Below are 22,454 nucleotides of genomic sequence, written 5' to 3' on the forward strand. Positions count from 1 at the left end.
TCTAGTTTTCTTTTTCTCCCTACTTCCACTCCCCCCTCCCAGACCCCTGTTTGGTTTTTTTCAAGACAGGGTTTCTTTGTATAGCGCTGGCTGTCTTCAAACTCCCTCTGTATAACAGGCTGGCCTTGAACTCACAGAGATCCACCTGCCTTTACCTCCCTAGTGCTGGGATTAAAGGTGTGCACCACCACTGCCCAACTTGGTTTTTAGCTTTCTGAGAACAAAGCATGGGACATTAGATTCTAGAGCTGGTCTTAACAAAACACACAATCGCAAGCGTATGATGCTGAGGATAAACATACCACCCGACAGTGAACCCCAAGAGTCTGCTCTTCCTCCAGCTTTGGAGCAGGTCCCTGGCTCAGGGGGTCAGACAGTGTAGAAGCCTCGAGTTAAGGGCCGCGCTGTTTGGAAAATGCTTACCATATATTTGAATATCAGAAACACACACACTAACTAACTGATTGCTCTTCTGTCAATCAGTCCATGGAGACAACAGCAGACAGAGACACTCATCTGAAATCCTGTACCCTCCTGGGTGGGTGGGGGCAGATGCTAAGGGAACTGGGGTGTAGTTAGAACACCTTGGAGACCATCCCTCACTGTTTTGTCTTGTTTTGGTGGTTCCCACCCACCCCCTTGTCCATACACACAGCTGCATTGATTAAAACGCAAGTTTAATAAAAGACCACTCTACCGCCACCCCGAACCAAAAAGATTATCTGGTTATAAACACTACTATTTAAACTCAATACCAAAGATTGCAAAACCTGCTTGTGTCTCAGACTGCCCACACCTCGGTTCTTCAGCAAATGAATGAGCTAATCCGTGTACTGAGCAGCAGAAAGGGATCGATGCTCCTGAGTCACTAGCAAAGCTGGTACCCAGGAGACCGACCAGGCTATCAGTGATCCACCCTGAAATTCTGTGCCTCACCGATACAGTGAAAGGACTCCTGAGTCCCCTGCTTTTCAGCATCGCAGAGGGACTAGGATTGGGTTTTGTTATTTCTTTCAGTCTTAGCCCAGAGTAACTTGCACAGACATCAGACCTGGAAACAGTGCCTACAGAATGACTGTTTCCCATCTGTATGGGTCAGTACTACGTAGCTATCACTACAAAAGATGGATGCATGTGACAGCAGTCTCTCCAGGGTCCCCCGGAGTAGCCACATCCAGCTCACACATTTACGGTTCATTGTGAAGCCCCATGGAGCTTTCTTCCCTTCGGGGGGGCAAGCACGGGAAGTGAGAACATTCCAGCCTAACTTGTGAGTGTGTTGGGATCATGAGAGTTCTGGTAATCTGACTTGGAAAGAAAATACAGCTTGGTTAGCTGAACTCACTGGCATTTGATAGTTCCTGTGCCTGGTGTGTAACAAAAAAAGGTTCTTATTAGCTCCCTGTCATAGACAGTTTTTGCTTTGCATTTAAAACATTTTTCTCTATCAGCACATATAGAAGGAAGGAGGGAGGGACAAGGGAAAGGCGGAAGGGAGAGACGAAGGGAAGGAGGGTGATCGGCTATACTAAACCAATCTCAGATCTTAGTTCCTTAAACCAGAGTCTTAAATATCGTGAGGTATTCCAACTGTTGGTCTAAAGGCAAACTGTTTTGGGTGGCTGGAGGCTTTGTGTGGTCCACAGCCCCAGTACTGCGAGTGGGCGGGGGTTCAGGGAACATGAGAGCATGGGAAAATGATACCACGAAGACGGAGGGGCCTAGCAAAATAAGCTGGAGATTGCCAGAGAGAAATTAGGCTAGCGAATCTTTTCTCCCGCGGTTAGCCCGACTTGAGGTTTTCGCTGCCGTCAGCAGGCGTCTGCTTCCTGTACCTCTGTGCTCCTCGCGTGTCCTCACACAGCCACGGCAAGCTTCAGTGCCCGAGACCGCACCAGTCTGTCCGGCGATGACAGAGAGCTTTCGGGTCATTCTGTATAACAAGCCTCTTGGGGGGACAAACGCATGCACGCTGTGTTGAAGAGATCACTGGCCATTGTTCTAAATGGGTGTAGCCAAGGAGCCTGGACACAGCGGTTCCTAATCTAGAGCAGCAAACCCGTCCCTCTCTTCAGTAAAGAGAGGCAGCCCAATTCCAGGAGAGCAGGACACGGCAGTCAGGGTCAGGAACCCTTGCCAGCCTTGGGCTTGGTGCAGTTCCCAGTGAATGGCCAGCTCCTCAAGCGTGGGAATCTTGCCCAGGTCTTATAATTAATGATACCCTTTTATCTTCCTCCTCCCGACTCAGAGAGACGTGCAACACTGTGCCAGGTGGGACTGCTCTCGGAAGAAAGCGCCTATCAAAGCAAATTAAGAGTCAGAAGTGTTCTTTTCCCATTAGTAAGCAGTACACAACCTTTAGCATCATAGCATGGCCAAATCTGAAAAACATCCCCGTGACTGTCAGGGGCTAAAGAAAACAGTTCTCCAAACTGTTACCTTTCCGTCAGGAAAGAATTTTTGAACAGACATATATGTAGGCATGCAACACATCTGCTGTACTGTGCATATATGTATACATGCATGATGCACAGTGTGGTATATCTATGCAAATGCATAAAGTTTAAAAAGAATATTCATACTCCAGTCTACACAGAATCCTGTTGTCATAGCGACAGAGACAGAGACTCTCAATCTCATTTGCCTCGATTTGCTCAGCTGTGAGGAGCAAACCAGGAGAATAAAGGATGCGAAGTTGCTTTGAGAAGGTCATTACAGAATACAGGGCACTTGTAATTGAAAGACTATGGGGGGGGGCTATCCCAATCTAGCTAGGGTCAAAACAGACAAATAGAACGATAAAACTGTTTTCTGCTCATAGCCCTTGAAGCCGGTGGGCCAGCAGCCCACTTTCTATTAGCCGAAGGGTCTCCTAACCTGTCATTAACTACGAGCTCAGTTCTGCCCCGTGAAAGCCTGGGGATACGTCCTCCACGCCAGGGCGACAGAAAATCAGGTTGGAATAACAAAGGTCACACGGGTGGGGCACGGGCTGGCACAAAAGGGCAGACCTAGCAGAGCTAAGAACAAGGCCAGGCCAATCAAGAGACACCCAGCAGGTGAGTTCAGACTGGAAGGGTGTGCCTAGGTGGAGCGCGGCATTGGCTAGGGCAGGCGTTAAGAGAAAAGAGGGCTGGCTCGTCATTTCCCCATTGCAGTGAGTGGTTCTAGCTAGGTAAATGGATCGGCTTTCTTGTCCAAAACAACAGCCGGCCAGGAAAGAGGGAATGTTGCCTAGTCCACGCCACAACCTCATGGCCCCAGGCAGGATGAGCTCACTGGAGATCTGGTCGTGGATTCCAGCGTGGTGAAGTGAGCAGGAGACTGTGGATGGGAGCTGAGGCACCTTCAAATGATATCTGATCAACCAAATGTCTGGGCTTCCCTTGATGGGAAGTCAGCACCTTGTTGGGCTATTTTCATCGTCCCAAACTACATTTCCCAGCCTCCCCCTTCCATGTCTTCCATCTTCCTGAAATCAATATCCAGTGGCCGAGTCAACGGCTTCCTTGGCAGAATTCTGTTAAATCTGGAGCTCAAATGTGTCTTCCTTGGCTAAGTGTTTGAGGTTTTAGAAGTGAAAAACATTGAAAGGAGTTAAAAGGAAGATGGCAAAAATAGGAAATGCTTAGTTCTTAGTAACTGTAAGGGATGATCGAATCCTAGATTCGAGGCTGAAGGTCTTCTTGAGTGTTGTGGTATCCAAAGCTCCTCCATGGCTGGTTCTAGCCTCACTTAATTCTGTCAATTTCAAAAATGCCACTAAATAGACTACTAATGAATAACACATTTTATTCAGAGACTCTTCATCAAGAATAGGTATTTTAAATTAGATTTGAAAAAACAGCATCCCCGACTTAATCGCAAATGCCTCTTGGGGCAAATATCAGCGATGTTGTATATCACTGACGAAATAAAAACTACGATTAACAAAAGCAAGAAATACTGGTTCCAAGTAGGCCATCTAGTATATGGAAATAATCTTGCTTGCTGTTGTCTGTGTTAATACTGTTATTGATTAATTTGATTTCAAACAATTTCATTTTAAGTTGTTTTCACCTCGCTAAAGGATGACAGGGAGGGAAACTTCCTTTCATCCGCAGAAATTCCTGCAACCTATCAGCCCGCCCACTGTGCAACAGCAGAGACCCTTAGTTTCTAAGAGCATGTTTAAGACATTATTTATAAACTTTAAAATGGTATCTTTCTTTATTAAGTCCTAAGGAATTCGGATAATTGAATGAATGCATTCCTAAAGCTTATTAAGAAGTCAGGGTAGTAATTTTTAGCATGTACGTTGAAAATATAATTCTGTTACATATAATTAAGTGCACTTCCCTGTAGCATCAGTTAGACAAACACAGGCATGTTTTTGGGCGCGAGGAACTAAATCTTTGGTTAGTTTGGAGGCAATTTGGAAAGAAATCTGATCCCAACCAGCAGAGGGCAGTAAAGCCACCTAAAAGTTACCGTGAAGCAGGGAAACAGGTCAGTTTTCAGTTATGCCTGGGTTTATTCTCCAGCACGTATTATTATTGCTGCTCCATGTAACACGTGTTTCATGCTCACCTTTCTACATGAATTCATTTCTTCAAATTGTTTTAATAGCGAGAACAAGGAAAATTTCAAATGTCAACACTTCTTTTAGAACATAAAGAAGGGTTTACTGAAATACCAACGAGCTAGAAGAATTCAATCAAAAACTAAAAAAAAAAAAAATAAGAAGTAGATTCAAAAAAATTCAGGAAAGTTTATAATATTTTCTACTGATCTCCAAATAAGGAAAAACAGCGTCTCTCTTGCTTCACAGAGGTGGTTCCTATTCAACCCGTAGCTCAAGATCTGAATAAGGAAAATGACAGCTACTTCGGTTCATGCCAAATAGAAGTCAGAAAACAAGATTTCCTAACCTACAGAACTGAAATTTTATGGACATGTGCACCATCTAAACCAGTTTGGGTAGAAAAAAACAAACAAACAAACCCCAAAAACCAAAACGTGAAGTCTCTAGGGAAGAATATTTTTAACTCCAGATGGGCTGTTCGGAGAAAGGAACTATAAAATTGCACCCAAGTATGGGAGAGAGAGAGAGAGAGAGAGAGAGAGAGAGAGAGAGAGAGAGAGGAGAGAGAGAGAGAGAGTCAGCACCAGATGCCAAGGACTGTGCAGGAAAGCCTGGGCTAAGTGGGTACAGTCAGCGTCCAGTGCCTACAGGCCACAGCTGGGAGCGTACATTTACCCCGTTCCTTTGAACGATCACACAAATCCCCGGGGCTCACTGCAGCCCTGTCGGAGCAGAATCTGCAAGGAATCAACACGTTGCGTTTATCTGAAAAGGCCGATCAGATGAAAAACCACAGGTTTACAGCACAGCTCGTCAACCAGCCAATGACACCACAGAGACGGGGAGCTTACAGCAAAGACCAGCCGGGACAGAGACAGAGACGTCAGGAGCCCCCACTGAGTGATGTCCCTAGCGTCTGAACTCAGTGGGGGAAAGCATTCGCACTGCCGAAAATGGGAAATGGGAATCAGGGCTTGATTCATGGTTTGGCAGCCTCCCCAGAGCACAGGGCCCACAGTTGGATAACAATCAACAAGGCATCCTTCAAGCCCTCCAGGCACATGTGGTCCTTGTCTGTCCTAAAATGTTGATTCTCTCCTCCTTTACAGAGAAAGTTGTGGGAGTCCAAGGACTCGACAGAGACGATAATGTCACACATCAAATTAAGCTGTTGCCTCAGGAGCAGCCCACAAACTTCTTACCTGGTGGGAGTCTGGGGTCCAGCTCCCCGGTGTTACTGCTATCTTACCAAAACAAAGCTACCCCTCTCTCAATACACTGGTACATGAATGGGGGGGGGCAAAGGTCAACAAACACCTCGTTAATTTTGTTCCCCAAGGCAGGGGATCCCTGTGTAGCTTTGGAGCCTGTCCTGGAACTCATTTCTGTACATTGGGCTGGCCTCGAACTCAGAGATCCACCTGCCTCTGCCCCCTGAGTGCCGGAATTAAAGCATGCGCCACTGCCGGCCAGCTAACAAATGCTAACAAATGCCTTCTTACTGATACTTGAAAAGCATGGACTGTCATTCCTCTGTGCTGATAAATTTACTTCCAAAAATACCCAAACACACGCATTTGAACGCACACATGTTCCCCTCCCCCACATCACAGGGTCTCGAGTAACCCAGGCTAGCTTCTACTAGATAGGAAGTCAAGGATGACCTGGAACGGGGGATCCTCTGTTGGCCCCTACCTTCCACTGGGCTTAGTCACAGGCAGACACCACGCTTAGTTCAACTGGGTTAGAACCCAGGGCTCTGGGCAGACGGAGTGAACACTCAGCCAAACTGAGCGTCATCTCCAGCCCTTTTTCTTCCACGTATTCCAAACGGTTAGTGGCAGAGACATGGGATTTCCCTCCAAAACACAGCACACACCCATCTACTTGTCTCAGTCTCTAGGGACAGGCACCAGTCCGAGTCGTGTCTGTGCATAACCACGGGGCCTTTTCACGTGTCTCCCTAACACCAACTGTGCCTCATGAGACCCATTCTCCGTGAGCATCGAGATTGACCTTTCAGAGATCCAAGTCGCCCCCACCAAAGAAACACATTTAGAACGAAGTTCATGTGAAGCCCACCTTCATTTCCAGATCATGGAAGCCTGTATTCAGCATCCGTGTGCAGCTCTCCAACCTTAAATATATAACACATCCAACTCCTTCCTGCTCCCAAGGCATTGCTTTGCTTAGTAAAGACGCTTTATGTCCCTTGAATGTGGCTGGCTCCCTTGGGGATGCCTGTTGGCTGCCCAAGACTCCCAGAGTCAAACGTGGTTGTCCCCCATCCCCAACCCTGCTATACTGCATTATCAAAAGTCCTTCTAATTCATTAATCTATTATCTATATCTCACTCTGCCTGTCTTGTCCACCACCAGCTCTAGATTGTTCTAGGGAAATCACAGGGATTTAACGAACAGACAGAATGAATAAGCAAACAAATAAAACAAGTAAACAAAAATAAAAATAAACAAATAAAAGCTTGTGTTATCTGATTCCAAGTGGCTCTCTCTGCGGCAGGGGAGTTTCTGTGTCTTCTGACAATTCTCAATGTTAGTCTATCCCTCTTTGTAGAAAAGCGTCATCTCCTAGACTCACGCCACACACAAGCTTGGGTTCCAGTCTGACTCCCCTGTGCCCATTCTGCCTCCATACCAGCGATACACCACCGTACCGCTGGCCCAGCATCAGTGATCATCTCGACAGAGTCGCCGGGATTTTACTTGACAGACACTGCTCCTTCTAGCTAGACCACTCTTGATGTCTGTGTTTGTAGGACAAACTTCCTTTTGGCCTGCAGAACCCTTTGCAAATGCATTCCCATCTGTGACCCCTTCCCTGTGCCTTCCCGGTGGAGTTACACACCCTCTGTTCCCGCGCATCCCTTCTGCATAATCGTCAAAAAAAAAAACACCCTATAATGTTATTTTCAAGGCTTGGATTCCAGGATCCCCGGGTGTTGTTATCCACACATGCCTAGGACTTAGCTCAGTGCCTAGAATATACCAGGGAATGAATAGAAAGTTAAAGTTGGCAAATGTGCAAAAGCCTAAGTCCTCATGCAAGCTGTGAAGACCTTGCTACCTATGCTCTCTCTCCACTCAAGCCATTTTCATTCCAAGATAAATCTGTAAACCAGGACATAGCGATGAGCAAATCCAGGGAGATGCAATACTTATGAAGTGAGACAGAAGCACATGCATGTCAGCAAACTGGAACACAGAGTGTACTCCATAGACACCTCCAGGTACTAGGACTACGCCAGCGTCGTCTTTTCCCTTTGGTCTAGTCTGGGTTTCCTAAGAGGTTTGATTTGTTCTGCCACATGCAAGATTTCCCCTTCCCTTCTAACTTCCCTGTTATCACCAGCTATTAATGTGAGATCCTTACTCTTCAGGACCAACTTCGGGGTCTAATCGTCAGCTTCTAACCCGCCAAATCTTGCCAACTTTCGGTGGCTTCTGCTCCTGCTGGGTCCTTCTCTAGTTGAGGCTCCTCTCACACCCTGAGGAATGGATTCTACCCAGCTGACTTCCATAAACAATTAAGACAGCCTTTCTTCAATTAACAATGTCAGCAAAGCTGTTCCCTCAACCCTCAGAGTCTCATGGAATGATCCTCCTGGTAGGGTTTGACTGTATGTGGTCCCCCCCAACCCCATGCCAACCCCCGTCCCAATTCATTTGCGGAAACCTCATCACCAATATGACGACATCAGGGGGTAACTCAGCGGCGGATAAAGCATATAATGAGGATCCTCCCGAGTGGAATTAGTGCCCCCACCCTCCTTAAAGCAGAACCCAAGGCAGCTCTCACACCTTTTCAGGAGGGTGCAACCCGTGGGCCACATCAGCGGGACATCACCAGACTCCAGGTCAGTCAGAAGGATCCTGGACTTCACAGTCCGGACCCAAGATGGTGGGAAATAAACTCTTACTATTTATCAGCCCGTGTCCGTTCTAAAGGGTTTTGCCTTTGTTTGTTTGATTTTGGATGTCTGTTACATAGACTAGGCAGTGGTTGTTTAAAAACGCAAAGTACTCAACGCAGCATTCGACGGGTCCTAGGATCGGAGCGGGGTCACGAGCGGGGGTCATGAGTGGGAGGACACGAGCGCGGGGGGGGGGGGTCACGAGCAGGAGGACACGAGCAGGGGGTGTCACGAGCGGGGGTCATGATTGGGAAGACACGAGGGGGGGTCACGAGCAAGGAGGGTCACGAGCGGGAGGACAAGAGTGGGGGGGAGGTCACAAGCAGGGGTCACGAGCAGGGGTCACGAGCGAGAGGACACGAGCGGGGGTCATGAGTGGGAGGACACGAGCGGGGGTGTGTGTGTGTGTCACAAGCAGGGGGGTCACGAGCGGGAGGACACGGGGGGGGGGGCAAGTCACGAGTGAGGGGGCGTCATTGTCTTCGGGCCCCGTGTTCCTCCCGGTATTGTTACTCACGGGGTTGGAATGCAGCACGGTGAAGAACTCTGGGCTGATGAGAAACTTCACAGGGGGCGACTGCAGCAGCAGCGTGAGCCTAGATCTGGAGGTAGAGTGGGGCAGGACGCTCTCCCGTCGGAAATCTAAGCAGAGACCATAAAGGCTTTCAGGACTACACAATGATACATCCGTTGCTAGGATTTCAACTCCCTAAAAACGACATTTTTCTTCGCTGAAGAATTCATGTGTACACCAGACTAGGCACTACAATAGACTGGATATCACTTCTAGTTGTCAATGTGGTCATGCATCCGTAGCTTTTTAAAGATGGCCACACTCTTGTTCCACTTTGACACACATTCAGAGGCTACCGCGGTGTGTAATCTGTTTGGCTTTGGGATCCTTTCCTCAGAACTCATAAAGGTTTAGTATCAGGAAAGGCTTCTGTTGAATTTTTTTTAATTTTATTTTGTTTTTCAAGTTTTCTTATCATATCTACAGAAGAACAAGAATTCTCCGAAAGAACAGCTCATTTCTTAGAATTCCCTGCTCTGTTTCTCCACCTGCGAGGTTGCGGCTAACGCCCTCTCTTACCTGCACTGGCCTGGTGGAAGTCGGCTTCCTCCCCTGCCCCGTCGATGGCACTGGCGTTTTCCTCGGGCCTCTCATTCGTCATGGTCCTCCGGATGCTCTGATAACTGAAAGCATGAACCTGGAGTTACATGCCAGCCGCCGGAAGTTGCCCTAGAACCCAAAGTTCCAGGCCTCTCGACTTCAAGTGCTGGCTCCCAGGCTTCCGTCCTCCGCCTCAGGATGCTCTCTGTCGCTTACATGAATGACGCCTCATTGAAGTTCCGCCCTCCCATGTTTGTAGACCATTTTCCTGACAAATTAATAAAACTTAAAACAACTATGTCCCTTGGCCGTAGAAAACCTATCTATAAAGAAGGAAAAAAAAAACAAAAAACAAAAAACAGGTTGATGTCCTATGACAATTAGCTTTTGACAGAAAAGGCCTGACTGCTTTGAAAATGTTAGGTGCATAAGACTACATGGCAAGGGATGTTCGGCTTCAAATCCTCAATGTGTATGTTTGCCTTACTAAAATCCAATGCACCATAGGAATTACTAGGATTATTTTCTTTGTACTTCCCCAACAATGCAAGTATGTGTGTTTATATTTTGTTTTCTTTTCCCCAGGAGGAATCCAGTTCAGTCTATGACACACACAGCTCTGTGACCGGGACATCAAAGCTGAAAGCAGCCGAGTCTTCTCCTCTGCACCGGGGGAAAAGCCCAACCACGAGACGGAGCAGAGAGAGAGTATTTAGGGACATGCTCACCGACGGTTCAGCTGTTCCATCTGCTGGATGGAGTTGGATCTCTGCAGGACCTGGGGGGCGGGGGGAGCGGTGGGCCGCTGCCACGTCGTGGTTCTGTTCACATGATCCACGTAGAAGATCCTGCCATGGCTGTCAATGCGGGCCTCCCAGTCTAAAGGGCAGGAAGGGCACAGAGAGAGATGAGGAGGAGGAGCTGGGCCAGGAAGATGGCTCATTAAGTTCGGCGCAAGTTTTCCCTCCCTTGCACGCTATAATTTGTGGCTAATAACACACACCTCACTGCGTAGTCTGGCGTTCCTCCCCAGTCCACTTGGAAAGCTGTCGTTACTGGTTATTAAGTCTCCGAGGCACGGAGGATACAGAACTCTTCAAGAATTTCTAAATCTAAAGCATCTTTTCATGTTGCCCGCCCTCGTCCCTCTTTACATGTAAGCACCTGTTTTAAAATGCAGGTGGTATCGTTTTTTGATCGTTTCACATCAAAAATGGTATCGGTGTTTCCTTTCCACCCAGATTGTATCTTTTTTCCTTCTTCTCCACCTGCGCCCTTCCCCCTCCTCTCCTAGCTTAGCAGAAATATCCATGCGTATATTTAGACATAACAGTGATAAATGTAGGTTTTGGACGGAGAGTAGCTGGCTCTTCATCCACACACTTCCTAGTGATCAACCAGCCCGGTTATCCACACCTCTCAATCTGCTCTCTCCCGGAGAGAAAAGTATTTCAGAGCAAGGGCGATTTCTTCCCTCCGACTTTCATGAGGCATAGAAAAGATTATTTAATTGTACATTAAGTATCATAGAAAGTGTGTTGGTCTCTGGATACCAATGTATAAATGCATGTTTGGTAAAATCAGAGAGGAGTCTAGTCTACAGAACCAGGTGTCTCCTCCTATGAATAGGTGGCCCCAGGCTAGACTTCAGAATCAGGTGTCCTGCTCCCTTGTTTAGGTGGCCTTTCCCTGTTTAAACCATCAGAGCATGGGCCGATTTTTCCAAGATAGATTTTCAGAATTTACTACCACCGGGAGGAGGACTTTATACAGGAAAGATGAAAAAGTCAGAGACCTATTCTTTATTCAGATAAAAAAAAAGCTTTCTAAATTTATACTTCTGAGAAAATTAATTTAAAAATTAAGGAACACTTTTCTCTCAAGAAGTCCAATTGGCTCAGATTTTCTGGGTGGTTACAGAACTCATGAGGAGACTCCCCGGAGCTAGTTCAGGAGTCCACCAGGAAGGCATGGGCTCTGCTCTCACTACCTGTGGAATGCTCGCTGGAAGTGAATGGAACATATACCCCAATCAAATCCTTAGGGTCGCAGAGCCTGGCTCTGCTGGTCCAGCCTGCACTAGGCCACCAGGGCAGGTCATCACGTTAGCTGGGGCCAGAGAAGCCTCTCATACTGACCAGGGCACATTGTTACAAATAATAAGGGGAGACAAAGTATCACAGCCTCCTAACGTCACTTTCTTCTAAGGTAGGATGGCTATAGTGAAGCTGCCTGTACAGCTACAATTTCATCAACAGGGAATTTCTGCAAGCCACCGTCTCACGCTTGGTTTGCCCCACAGATACATGGTAAGCAAGGCGGAGAGGCATTCTCAAAACCCCTTTGATCTGCCCTACGGTTGTTTTCTTCTGTGCACACTCGCCCATCAGACACCTCAAGAACCCACGTCTCCCGCCTTCTTCCGATCTTGTTAGAGATGGGGTAATCTACCCATTGACAACATGTCAAGCCAAATACACATGAAAATAATTAGCATTTTTTTCCCACAAGACTGTTTATAGTATCGCTCAATTAAAAAAAAAACAGAATCGAAAACAAAAATAATACAGAATAGGTCAGTTAGAGATTGAAAAGGAAGAGAAAGCAAAGTAGAGGCATCAGAAATGTGGCCAAGCTTCCCAGATATGGCCAAGTTTCCCAGATATGGCCAAGTTTCCCAGATATGACCAAGCTTTCCAGATACGCTGTCCATTAAAACTGGCTCTGACGTCCGGGCAGTGAAAGCAGAAAGAAAGCACATTGCTGAATACTTTCCACATCCATGAAATAAAGCTTCCAAAGCTCCAAACCTTCAGAGATGGGATTATCTCCTTGAAAATAAGGAAACAAAGATTTACCTAACTAGATATGTGTGCAGACTGTTTACCATCTAATTAAGTGGGTAGCAAAATGAAGAAATCTGGAGGAAGGAACCCCCCCCCCGAACACTACTGTGCCTAGCGCAGACCATGTAATAAGAGAACAAATCATTTTAAATGCTATAATTCTATAAAAAGCAGTGGTCCTTTTATTTACGTGCTACCAAGACCAGGGACAATCCTAATTTGTCATTCACTAAAGACACCTTTTAATGTGTAATCAGAAGAATAAGAAACCAGAAGCACAAATTTTCTCTCTAAGAATACAGAATATTCAATGTGCTTTGAAGGCTGTTTTTTTTTTTTTTTTTTTTTTTTTTTTTTTTTTTTTTTTTTTTTTTTTTTTTACCAAAGAGCACACCTTCAAATCTGCAACACTGCTGACTTGGGGTGAGTGTTTGACATCGGGCTGGGAACGACTGTTGGTGCTGTTGGCATCCTTCTTCCCCAAGTGGTCAGTACCTGCAGGGCAGCTCATAACTAGCACCATCCACATTAGTTGCTTTGAAGGGTACAACCTCTTGGATGCCTTTCTACTGGACCTGATTTGGTCCTCGTATAAGAATGCATATGAGCACTCCTCTTACACCATCGTGGTTTCCTTTAGATGGAAGCCATTAAACAGGGAGAGGCAGAGTTAGGAGGCAGGATCTGGATCCTCCCACTGTGTCTTCTCCGGTCACAGTGTGACAGAAAGTGAACCATCAGGACGGAGGGAATCTAAGGACAGGTGCTTGGTGTAAGAGGGTCTTCTGTCTATGTGTTGCTTTCATTGGTCAAATAAAGAAATTGCCTTGGATTTTTGATAGGGCAGAATTTAGATAGGTGGAGTGGACCAAACAGAATGCTGTGAGAAAGAAAGCAGAGTCAGGCAGATGCCATGGCTCTCCTCTCTGAGAGGGACGCTGGTTAGACTCATGCCGGTAAGCCACAGTCAAGTGGCGATACACATTAATGGAGATGGGTTAAACTAATATATGAGAGTTAGCCAATAAGAGGCTAGATCTAATGGGCCAGGCAGTGTTTAAATGAATACAATTTGTGTGTTGTTATTTCGGGGGGAGCTGGGCAGCGGGAAGCGGCCCGCTGTTCTTTTTACAACAGGTGCTGGGGGGGGGGATGTCGGGCCACAATGGAGGTAAACTGGAATCGGAGGTCAGTTTCTAGCTGTCGGGTGCTGCACCCTGGCTGGAAGACCTCCAGAGAGCTACTCTGTCTCAACAGATCACCACTCTAACATGGAAGATTTGTACCACTTGTCTAAAGTGCAGAGGACGTGATCGGACAGCAGGAGGGATAGGACATCAGTGGCTGAGAACATGAAGGGGTTTTCTAAGGTACGGGTCGATTGGTTGTGTCCTGCTCGAAAGATGGTGAGTGAATACACTCTTTGATGTCCTATTTATTCCAATAAAGAGTTTCAAAAGTTCAAGTAGCTGCATAGTTCTTCAGGGTTTTTGTTTTGTTCTTGTTGCTGTTTGTTTTTGAAGCATAGTCTCACTATATAGCCCTGGCTAGCCTGGAACTCACTATACAGATCAGGCTGGACTTAAACCCACAGAGATCTGGCTGCCTCTCTCTCTTGAGTGTGGAGCAACACCAGGCCTTTTTGTCGTCTTTGATTTTTAAGAAGTTGTCTTTTGAAATCAAATGTATCCTTTTCCGTAAAAGTCAGTCTCAAACTCCAAGGAATGAGTCCCTGAAAATTTTGAGATTAATTATAGTTCAGAGTCACTGATTGCTTTTAAGTCTTGATTTGAAGGATGCTTTAACCATAAAAGTGCAAAACCACACACACACACACACACACACACACACACACACACAAAACCCAACCAACCAACCAACCAAACAAACAAACAAAAAACAAAAACCTGATGTCTCTCACCAATCCTGCCTAGCTATACGCATTGTGTAAAGAACATTGTCCTGACCGAGAGGCAGTCACTGGAAGTTACCAGAGTCCACTGCCCCAGACGGCTCATCCAAGAAGTGTTCCTAGGGCAAAACTATCCTGGGGGTCGGGGGAGGACCTGCATCAATTTCACACTGGGATTGGATCCCCACACACAAACAAAGCTCTTGTACTCCCTTCAGATGCTCCCAATCCAGTTTGCTCCAACTATACCAAAACGTCTCCCAAGGGTGCTGTTTGATTTCTCTCCAAATGGATGAGAAAGGGAGGGATCTGTCTACAGCAGACTTTCAGCAGACCAAGCTGGTGACTTTGACAAGCTGCCATAGCTGCAGGCAGCTCCTTTGTCAGCCGCTCCCAATCCCACCATGGACCGGAGCGGAAATTTCAGCACCGGACTGCCCGCAGCTTCTATTCACGCCCCATTGTTGAAAGCATAGGAAGACCCACGTGGGTAGAGACCCGCGAGGAGGGTGGAAAAGAGGGGAAAGCCACACACAGCGAGGGCCTCTGTCCAGCTGCTTCTCCAACAGGGCACCTGACAGAGCCGCATGCTCAGCCACGCTGTGAGCTGCTCTCATTACATGGCTGTGAGGGACTCCCGAAACTTAAACAGACTTCACATTTTGTGCCGATTAGGAGTAGGTGAGCGCAGCTTAGGCTGTGAGCCATTTCTCCCACGCCCTAGTCCTCAACCCCCTAGTCAAGAGCTCAGTGTCTTCTGGAAGTAAAAGAATGAAACGGTCTTTACATCCTCATATAATGATTATATCCTCCCAAAAGAAACTATAGGCTAATTTCTGAAATTAATAACATGCCCTGTATATCCTGAAGGAAAAAACTCAGATGCTTGTGCTTAATAATTCAAGCTGACAGAAGAGATGAAAAACCAGTACACTTCAATGGGAGGTTCTCGCGAGAGTGCCCGTACACTCCAGGGGGAGGTTCTCGCGAGAGCGGCCCGTACAGAGCATCCCAGATCACAGCCACCCTGTCTTCCCCACCTTCTCCTCCACCGTCTCCTCAAGGACCCATGGGATGGATCTGCCTGTCACCCTTGTGCACCGCAGGTAGGCTAAGCCCTTAGCTAACAGCTGCTCACTTGGTGGGAGAGCCTCGTCCACCCTCTGGTACCGGCTGACATCCTGACGCACTGAAGGCAGTGACCGCAGTGGCTGGTGGCCATTGGCTTGCGAACCTAGGATTAAAGGTCAAGAGTTACTCGAGTTGCCCAAGAATTGCTTTCCTTTTTGCATCAAAATCGGTCTGTGTAAGCACGCGTGTGCATGCATGCTCTCTCTCACACACATCAGAAACACACATCTAGGACAGATGTGTTGGGATTGCATATATGTAATCCCAGGACCCAGTCAATTGAGGCAGGAGGATAGAGAGCTATCCTCCTTTTTAGGCTAGCCTGGGATACTCAGCAAGACTCTGTCTCAATAAAAAAGCAGGTAAACAAACAACTGAAGATCAATCCCAAGGTTGTTCTCACAATCTCTTTATCTCTTTCCGCATGGATGTAGGGACTCAGAAGAGATAAGCCAAGAGAAATGTCCCCAGCATGCCTCCTTCACTGACCCTCACTGCCTTTAACTTGCTCATGTACTACTAGGGTCACAAAGTGACCATAAGTTGACGGAAAGCAAAATAGGAGTCAAAGGGAAAGAACATGATAGCTAAGGTAGAAAAATAAATCATACAATAGGCAAATAATTCCTAGAACTGGGGTGCACCTCATCCCCACAGTGCTTGCCTGGCATGTAACCTCAGGGCCACCACACCAATCCCCACTCCTAAAGAAAAGGAATGGTTCCTATTTGAGTCTCTGCTACTTGGGCACATAAAACTGTCTTTTCTCCTTTTTACTGCCCCTCTCTAGAGCATTTTAAATAAATCATTCTTGGGAGCCACGTTCGCTACGGTTCAGGACAGATTTTATGTCTGAACATGCTTGCTCCTGTTCTCCATCTTCATGCATTGGAATGACCACTCAACACAGCTGACCTTTCTTGGACCGAATGTTGATGCAGAGCCCACAGCATCTGTCCCAGGGCTTTAAGAAAGACGGACTTTTGATAACCTCTACACATTACTTTAAGGCATGAACCGATTTTGTATCTTATTGAAGATTGAAAACTGCTGTCTGCCAGGCCTCTTATGGCAGCAATAGAGGATCCAGGTTTTTAAAAAGACTGAATTGGAACTAAGGGAGGTCTGTGTGCACAAAAACCGTGTCTTCTCCCCCAGTTACCGGAGCGGTGAAGCCCGGGTCTGGCCTCCCCGAGCTGGACTGGAAGGCCTGATACACAGGACAGCTTCAGGCATCCATCCATTTGTAACCTGCTTCCACCTCTCCCACCTCCTTTTTTCTTCTTTTGGTTTTTTGAGACAGGGTTTCCCTGTAGCTTTGGAGCCTGTCCTGGAACTAGCTCTTGTAGACCAGGCTGGCCTCGAACTCACAGAGATCCTCCTGCCTCTGCTTCCTGAGTGCTGGGATTAAAGGCGTGCGCCACCACCCCCCAGCTATCTCTTCCCCTTCTTAATCCATCTGCTAATAGCGGAGACCCAGGTGAGGATTCCGCCTCTCCACTTACCTACACATGCAAGCTCATTATCATTTACAGGGAGGGAAACTTTAAAATTTATTTTTGAACAGCTATGCTTAAGCCAAGAGTCCCACTGTCTTCTTCATCCTACCTCCAGTGGCTCCCTCCTCCTGGGCAGCGGCCCCTTCGCAGGCACCTTGGCTGTCCCCAGCATCCCCATCTTCCTGGGGCTGGCTCTCAGTGGCAGCATCAGGAGCAGCAGCAGCAGCAGCAGCTCCCTCCAGACTCTCCCTCCTCTGCCAGACCTCCCCCAGCTCCCCCTGCTCAGAGAGAGCGGCAGCCTCGGCCCCTGGCCCTTCCGCTTCTCCACCACTGGGCACCTGCACAGCAGGTAAGGAACCCGAAGTGCAGACAGACTCCTGCGACCCCTCCGCCGGGCCGCTGCTGGGGGGCTCAGCTGCACAGGCCCCGTCCTCCTCTTCTTGGGAAGAAAAGGCTGGGGTTTCCGGGTATCGTGCACTCTCTAGGGACGAGCACCGTGTGTCCACCGAGGACAGCTGCGTGGTCACGCTGTCGTTGCACGAGCTGTCAGCTCCTTCCAGGTCACTCTCCCCCTCAGGCCGGGTGCTGGCCTCACTCACGCTCTCTGTCCTGGCAGGGTCACTGGGTTCTGTCTCCGAGGACACCTGGGAAGGTTCGGATCCCTGGTCCAGGGACTCGGTCTCACTGGTAGCTCTGCGGCTCCCTCCAGACGTGTCGGAGGCTCCCGTGTCTGCACCACTTGGGGTCTGATCAGCCTCTTGAGAGCCTGACAATTCAGCGCTGCCCTGGTCAGCACTGGGATGGGGCTCTAGGCTGGCTTCGTTGTCATCAGGGGCTGCACTTGAGGGCAAGGAGCCATCTGCAACCTCTGGAAGGTTCTCTGGCCTCTCTTCCAAGGAAGCGACTTCGTGAACAGAGGCATCCTCGGTCTCAACGGGGTTGTCCTCCTCTGGCTTGGTCTGAGAAGCCAGGCTCCCAGCATCACTTCTGGATGCCCTGCTGAACATGACCAAGCCCCCGTCCTCCTCCAAGGAAGACGGGTAGCCTAGATCTTGCTGAAACTCGTGGTCTTCTTCATCCGAGTCTATATGGAGCATCGCATTGAGTCTTGTGTCCGTGGGAAAACTACTCCTCAGTTTGGGAGAGGTTCCTATGGGCCGCTCGGAGGAGGTGGCGGCCCCTGGCCTGGAGGGGCCATTGTGTTCAATAGCATCTAAGTAATCATTGAGGGAATCCTGGCGGCCTCTGGGAGGTGAGGTTCTTGAGGAAGTAGAGATTAAGTCCTCTGTGTCCATCTCCAGAGTAGAGCTAGTCCTAAAAGAGTGCTTGGGGGTCCCATCGGTGGCACTATCCTCAGACACTGGTCCGTTAGCACAAACGGTGCTGTCGTGATGGCTCCCGGGCAGATCTTCGTCATCAGAAGGGCTGCCCAGGTCTCCGTTAACAGTGTTGACCCCGAGGATGGTGCCAACAGCTTCGGGAGATGCATCTGCGTGAGAAGAGCAGCACTGGTGAGCAGGAGGGAGAAGACAGAGAGAGCTATTGTCCTGACAGTAACCAGTTTGCTAAGCTCTATCATTCCACACGACCCTGGGCAGCATCGCTGGCTGCTAGGGTTCACTAGTCCTTGCTAAATGAGTATCCTGCAGAAAGTTTGGGGCAGGAGCTGTAGATGCGCTCTCTCCTGCAAGAAACTTCAGCCTCACTTCAGAGTGCAAACAAAGCTCTCCGGGCCGTCTTTGCTAAAGAAACTTTCCTAAGCATTCTGAAAGACGACAGGCAATCACTGGGAAGCCATTTCAGTTTTGCAACGGACATGAAACAACCCTGTTCACATGCTAACTATCAACCGAGTGAACGTGGCACGTGCGTACGTGTTTGCGCAGGCACCTCACCTTCGTGGACAGAGGACGTGACTTCTACTTTAAACTGGAGGTAGCCACTCACGTGGTCCGCTGGGAGCCTTCGGCCGAGGTTGTAGCTGAGCATTTGATCACTGCAGGAGGAGAAACGGACCCGTTCATCCTGACTGTGACTTTGCCTTCCTCCCACGGGCCACCCCCACGCCCCATAGACTGCCCTTGGAACCTTAAGAGTTTTAAGTACAGGCTCAAGCACAGTATGACCCGATGTGTTGTTATTCATTTGCACAAGTGACCCGGGGACACATCGAAGGAGAGAGAGCGATTTGAGAACACAAAACCAGGTCGTTCCCAGATGACTGCCCCAACTGGGTGAGCAGGAGAGGGTGCCTATCTCCTCTTCCTCACCAGCAAAATAAGGAGCGAGGCTACTCTTAGAGGACCTGGCCTCCCACTGAGTCTCAGATCCTTACAAGGAGTTCTGCAATGAGCGAGGGGACCACATCCATCCTATGTCTGGCGCTAGAGGGAACCACAACTGGATTGCTCATTTTCTGGCCTGCCTTAGGCTGCTGGCTTGGCTAAAGATGGAATTATCCAGCTATTTCAAGCCCATGTCTATTTCCCAGATTCAGATGTAAGCAACTGTGAGTCAAGCGCAGACTAATTAGAGACCAACCAAAAGGCTAATGAAGTCACACTATTTCTGCGCTCACACTGCCCTCTACTGGCCGTTTTGGAAAGACGCGTCTGCACCATCGGACGTTAGAGAGCTACTAGCTAGTATTGCAGCATCAACCTACCTACATAGCTTTGGTAGATGAACACATTCTTAATTTTTTTTTTTCGAGACAAGGTTTCTCTGTGTAGTTCTGGAGACTGTCCTGGCACTCGCTCTGTCCTCCACTGGCCTTGAACTCACAGAGATCCACCTGCCTCTGCCTCTAGAATTAAAGGTGTGTGCCACCCCACCCGGGTGTGAATATCTCTTAAGAATTAAAAAAAAAATGTATTTACTGGTTGATAATTCACCTGAATTCATAGTCAAGTTCTTAGGCATTTCACCCATGACATCATGTTCCTTGTCCTCAATGGATGCTATCTAGCAACTTGATTCCCCATACGGAGTGTTCACTGAGTGACAGGCACACACTGCTGAGGTCTCTAGGGATCTGCCGTTCTTTACTCCCCTGGCCAGGAAGTAATCAGCCCTGCTTTCTAGCTAGGAAGCTCCTGGGGGACCGACCCGGGGGGAGTCATATATTATCCTGCGGCAGAAGCCCCTGATAGCACAAGTTCACTCCACGGTCTGCAATTCGGGGCTGTTTTGGGTGGAGTTCCTCTTCCTGTCATTCTTTCTTGCAGGATACCAGGACGTAATGCAGCTGTCAATACTCTCTTCCTGAACTGCAGTAGAATGTGTGACAGAACCGCAGGACCGCTACAGTCTGCCTAACAGCAGGGACACCTTTCTGCTCCTCCTACCACTGAAGTCCGGTATTCCTGCATTTAGAGAACACACACACACGAGTGTGCAAGCTCGTGTGTGCACCCAGCAGCAGATGCTATGCCCTGTCTCCACTTCCCTGTCTTTCCTCCATCTCTTCTGACACTCAGTCCACTAATAAGGCCACCATTTCCTTCTTAAAAGACACTGATGACTCCTTCCTCCTTTCTTCTGCTAAGAAGTACTGACCCTGATGACAGAAGACTCGCAGAAGCGACAGTTAAGGTGGAGAGTGAGTGCTTTGTAAGAGTTGAGTATAAAGGTCTGTGCCCATCCGTTTTGGTGACTCTCTCATCGCTAATACCCAACTAGGCTCTTGACATTTACTAAGCGCTTAATGTATACATTATTACCAACTGCCGAGTGAGAACCTTTACTAGGAAGAAGTTTAACTGAGCCAGGTCCCCTCAGCTCATCTGTTCTGCACCAAAGCCCCTGAGGCTGCAGACTCTCCGTGGAGAGTGCCCTATTGTACATAGTGCCAGTCTGGGGACGCGGTCCTCCTCCTGGGCTTGTCCCGTCCTCCTCTGACTCACCCTGCCTCCTGCTGTGATATATCACTATGAAGCACATGCTATACATCACTATTATTATAAAAGTAAACACTAAAGACTTTCCCTAGGTGCCCGAGGCATTTTCTCACTGATCAGGGGGACTACTAAGCATGGGACCACGGCAAGTGTTTCAGGGAGAAGTCAGCCATGCCATGAAAAATGCCACATCAAAACAGATGCCTTAAAAACAGATCAGGAGTGTGGCTTAACCTATATAGCCATACCCTGGACATTTTTGACTATTTCCGATAGTCGCAGTTCACCAAACAGATACTCAATAGATAGAAAACAACCATCAGGTTAGAAATACGGACGTCTCTAGTGTGACGGCAATGCTTTTAACCCGTGAACAGAGAACCACCTCAGTCCTGATACTTCCTGAATGCAGTTTGGACTTTTTTTCCCACTAGACACAGAACTGGGTCTGTTGACCCGGTGGGTGTTCAGCTTTTGAGAAGACTCGCTCAGGCACAAGAGAGTTCATGGCAGTTTGGGTACTGACAAGATTTAGCTCTTCCTTGATCATTCTTGCTGTCAGTACACAAAATTGATACACATATATCATTACATGAATGAAAAAGGCATTAGATTCATTGTAGCTGAACCTCGCCATCATCTTTCACTGTTGATATATGTTAAAAGAATTTCAAAAGCTCTCAAAAATGTATCTTCTAGAAGCTATAATTATTTTCCTTAAAAATCACTGCCGTGTCTCAGCTTTTATATTATCTTGACTTTGTGTGGGCTGCCCAAACACAATGTTCACATCTTCAAGCCAAGCGGATCAGAATCCGTGAGCACCTCTGAGCCTCACGTTTGAAGGGCTAGAGGGACAGTTGCTTTCAGAAGAGGAAACTGAAACCCGGGCAAACTGTAGAGGACGTGCAGGGCTGGGTTTCCACAGCAACAATTACAACCAGTACTCAAGGTGTTTCAGAGAACAGAGGGTCTCGAGCCCCCAAATCTCAGCTCTACCACTGGCCTGCCAGCCTCAGATTCCTCCTCTCTGGGACAGCTGGCATCGCATCACGTGCCTCTTGGAGCCACTGAGGCTCCGTGGGCAAATCCATATGCTACTCCAAGGGCTGATGGTACAAACCCTCACTACCACTGCGAGGACAGCGCTCGCTCTAGGTGCTCCTGCCGCCAACACTACTGTGTGTTCCAAAGGTTTTCCTGCGGTGCAAAGTGGCACACAGCGCTCTCGCTGAGCTATCCTAGGGCGCTTCTGGTGTTGGGTTTGCTAATACCTGTGATGTAAAAATACACACAGTACAGTGGGCGAGGGCATGTTGTGTTTCTTTACTTGGACAGCTCCCAGGAACAAAGAACTAAAACGAAGGTCCCAGGTCAGTTTGTTTTTGTGCCTCAGGAGCAAAGGTGGGCCCCATGGATGGAATTCAGCGGGATAATATGGCGGTGATATGATGCCCGTGAAAGGGTATGATAGCGAGATTTCAACACGCCCCCACATGGACTGAACACTATGAGGCTTGTCACTGATGGCTATTTGTGTGAATCTCAGAGAGGGGA

The 22,454-nt window shown here is 48.1% G+C and overlaps 1 protein-coding gene and 1 long non-coding RNA gene across 4 annotated transcripts in view; one reads left to right on the forward strand and one right to left on the reverse strand.

The window, feature by feature from the left end:
* Window positions 1-22,454, reverse strand: part of Hecw2 (HECT, C2 and WW domain containing E3 ubiquitin protein ligase 2) — a 337,940-nt gene that overhangs the window by 86,410 nt on the left and 229,076 nt on the right. For all 3 annotated transcript variants that reach the window (XM_087902401.1, XM_087902402.1, XM_087902403.1), the window contains 6 exons: window positions 18,894-18,994; window positions 17,108-18,487; window positions 15,507-15,602; window positions 10,339-10,489; window positions 9,590-9,693; window positions 9,014-9,138 (listed from right to left, as the gene is read on the reverse strand). In XM_087902401.1, the coding sequence (XP_087758527.1) occupies window positions 9,014-9,138; window positions 9,590-9,693; window positions 10,339-10,489; window positions 15,507-15,602; window positions 17,108-18,487; window positions 18,894-18,994 (1,957 nt within the window). The remainder of the gene's footprint in view (window positions 1-9,013; window positions 9,139-9,589; window positions 9,694-10,338; window positions 10,490-15,506; window positions 15,603-17,107; window positions 18,488-18,893; window positions 18,995-22,454) is intronic.
* LOC148117698 (uncharacterized) lies at window positions 9,688-10,850 on the forward strand. The gene is made up of 2 exons (XR_015736858.1): window positions 9,688-9,861; window positions 10,196-10,850. It is a non-coding gene; the product is annotated as an uncharacterized LOC148117698 (long non-coding RNA).

The sequence above is a fragment of the Myodes glareolus genome, chromosome 27 (assembly GCF_982192425.1).
Source record: "Myodes glareolus chromosome 27, mMyoGla1.1, whole genome shotgun sequence".
Taxonomy (NCBI): Eukaryota; Metazoa; Chordata; class Mammalia; order Rodentia; family Cricetidae; genus Myodes; species Myodes glareolus.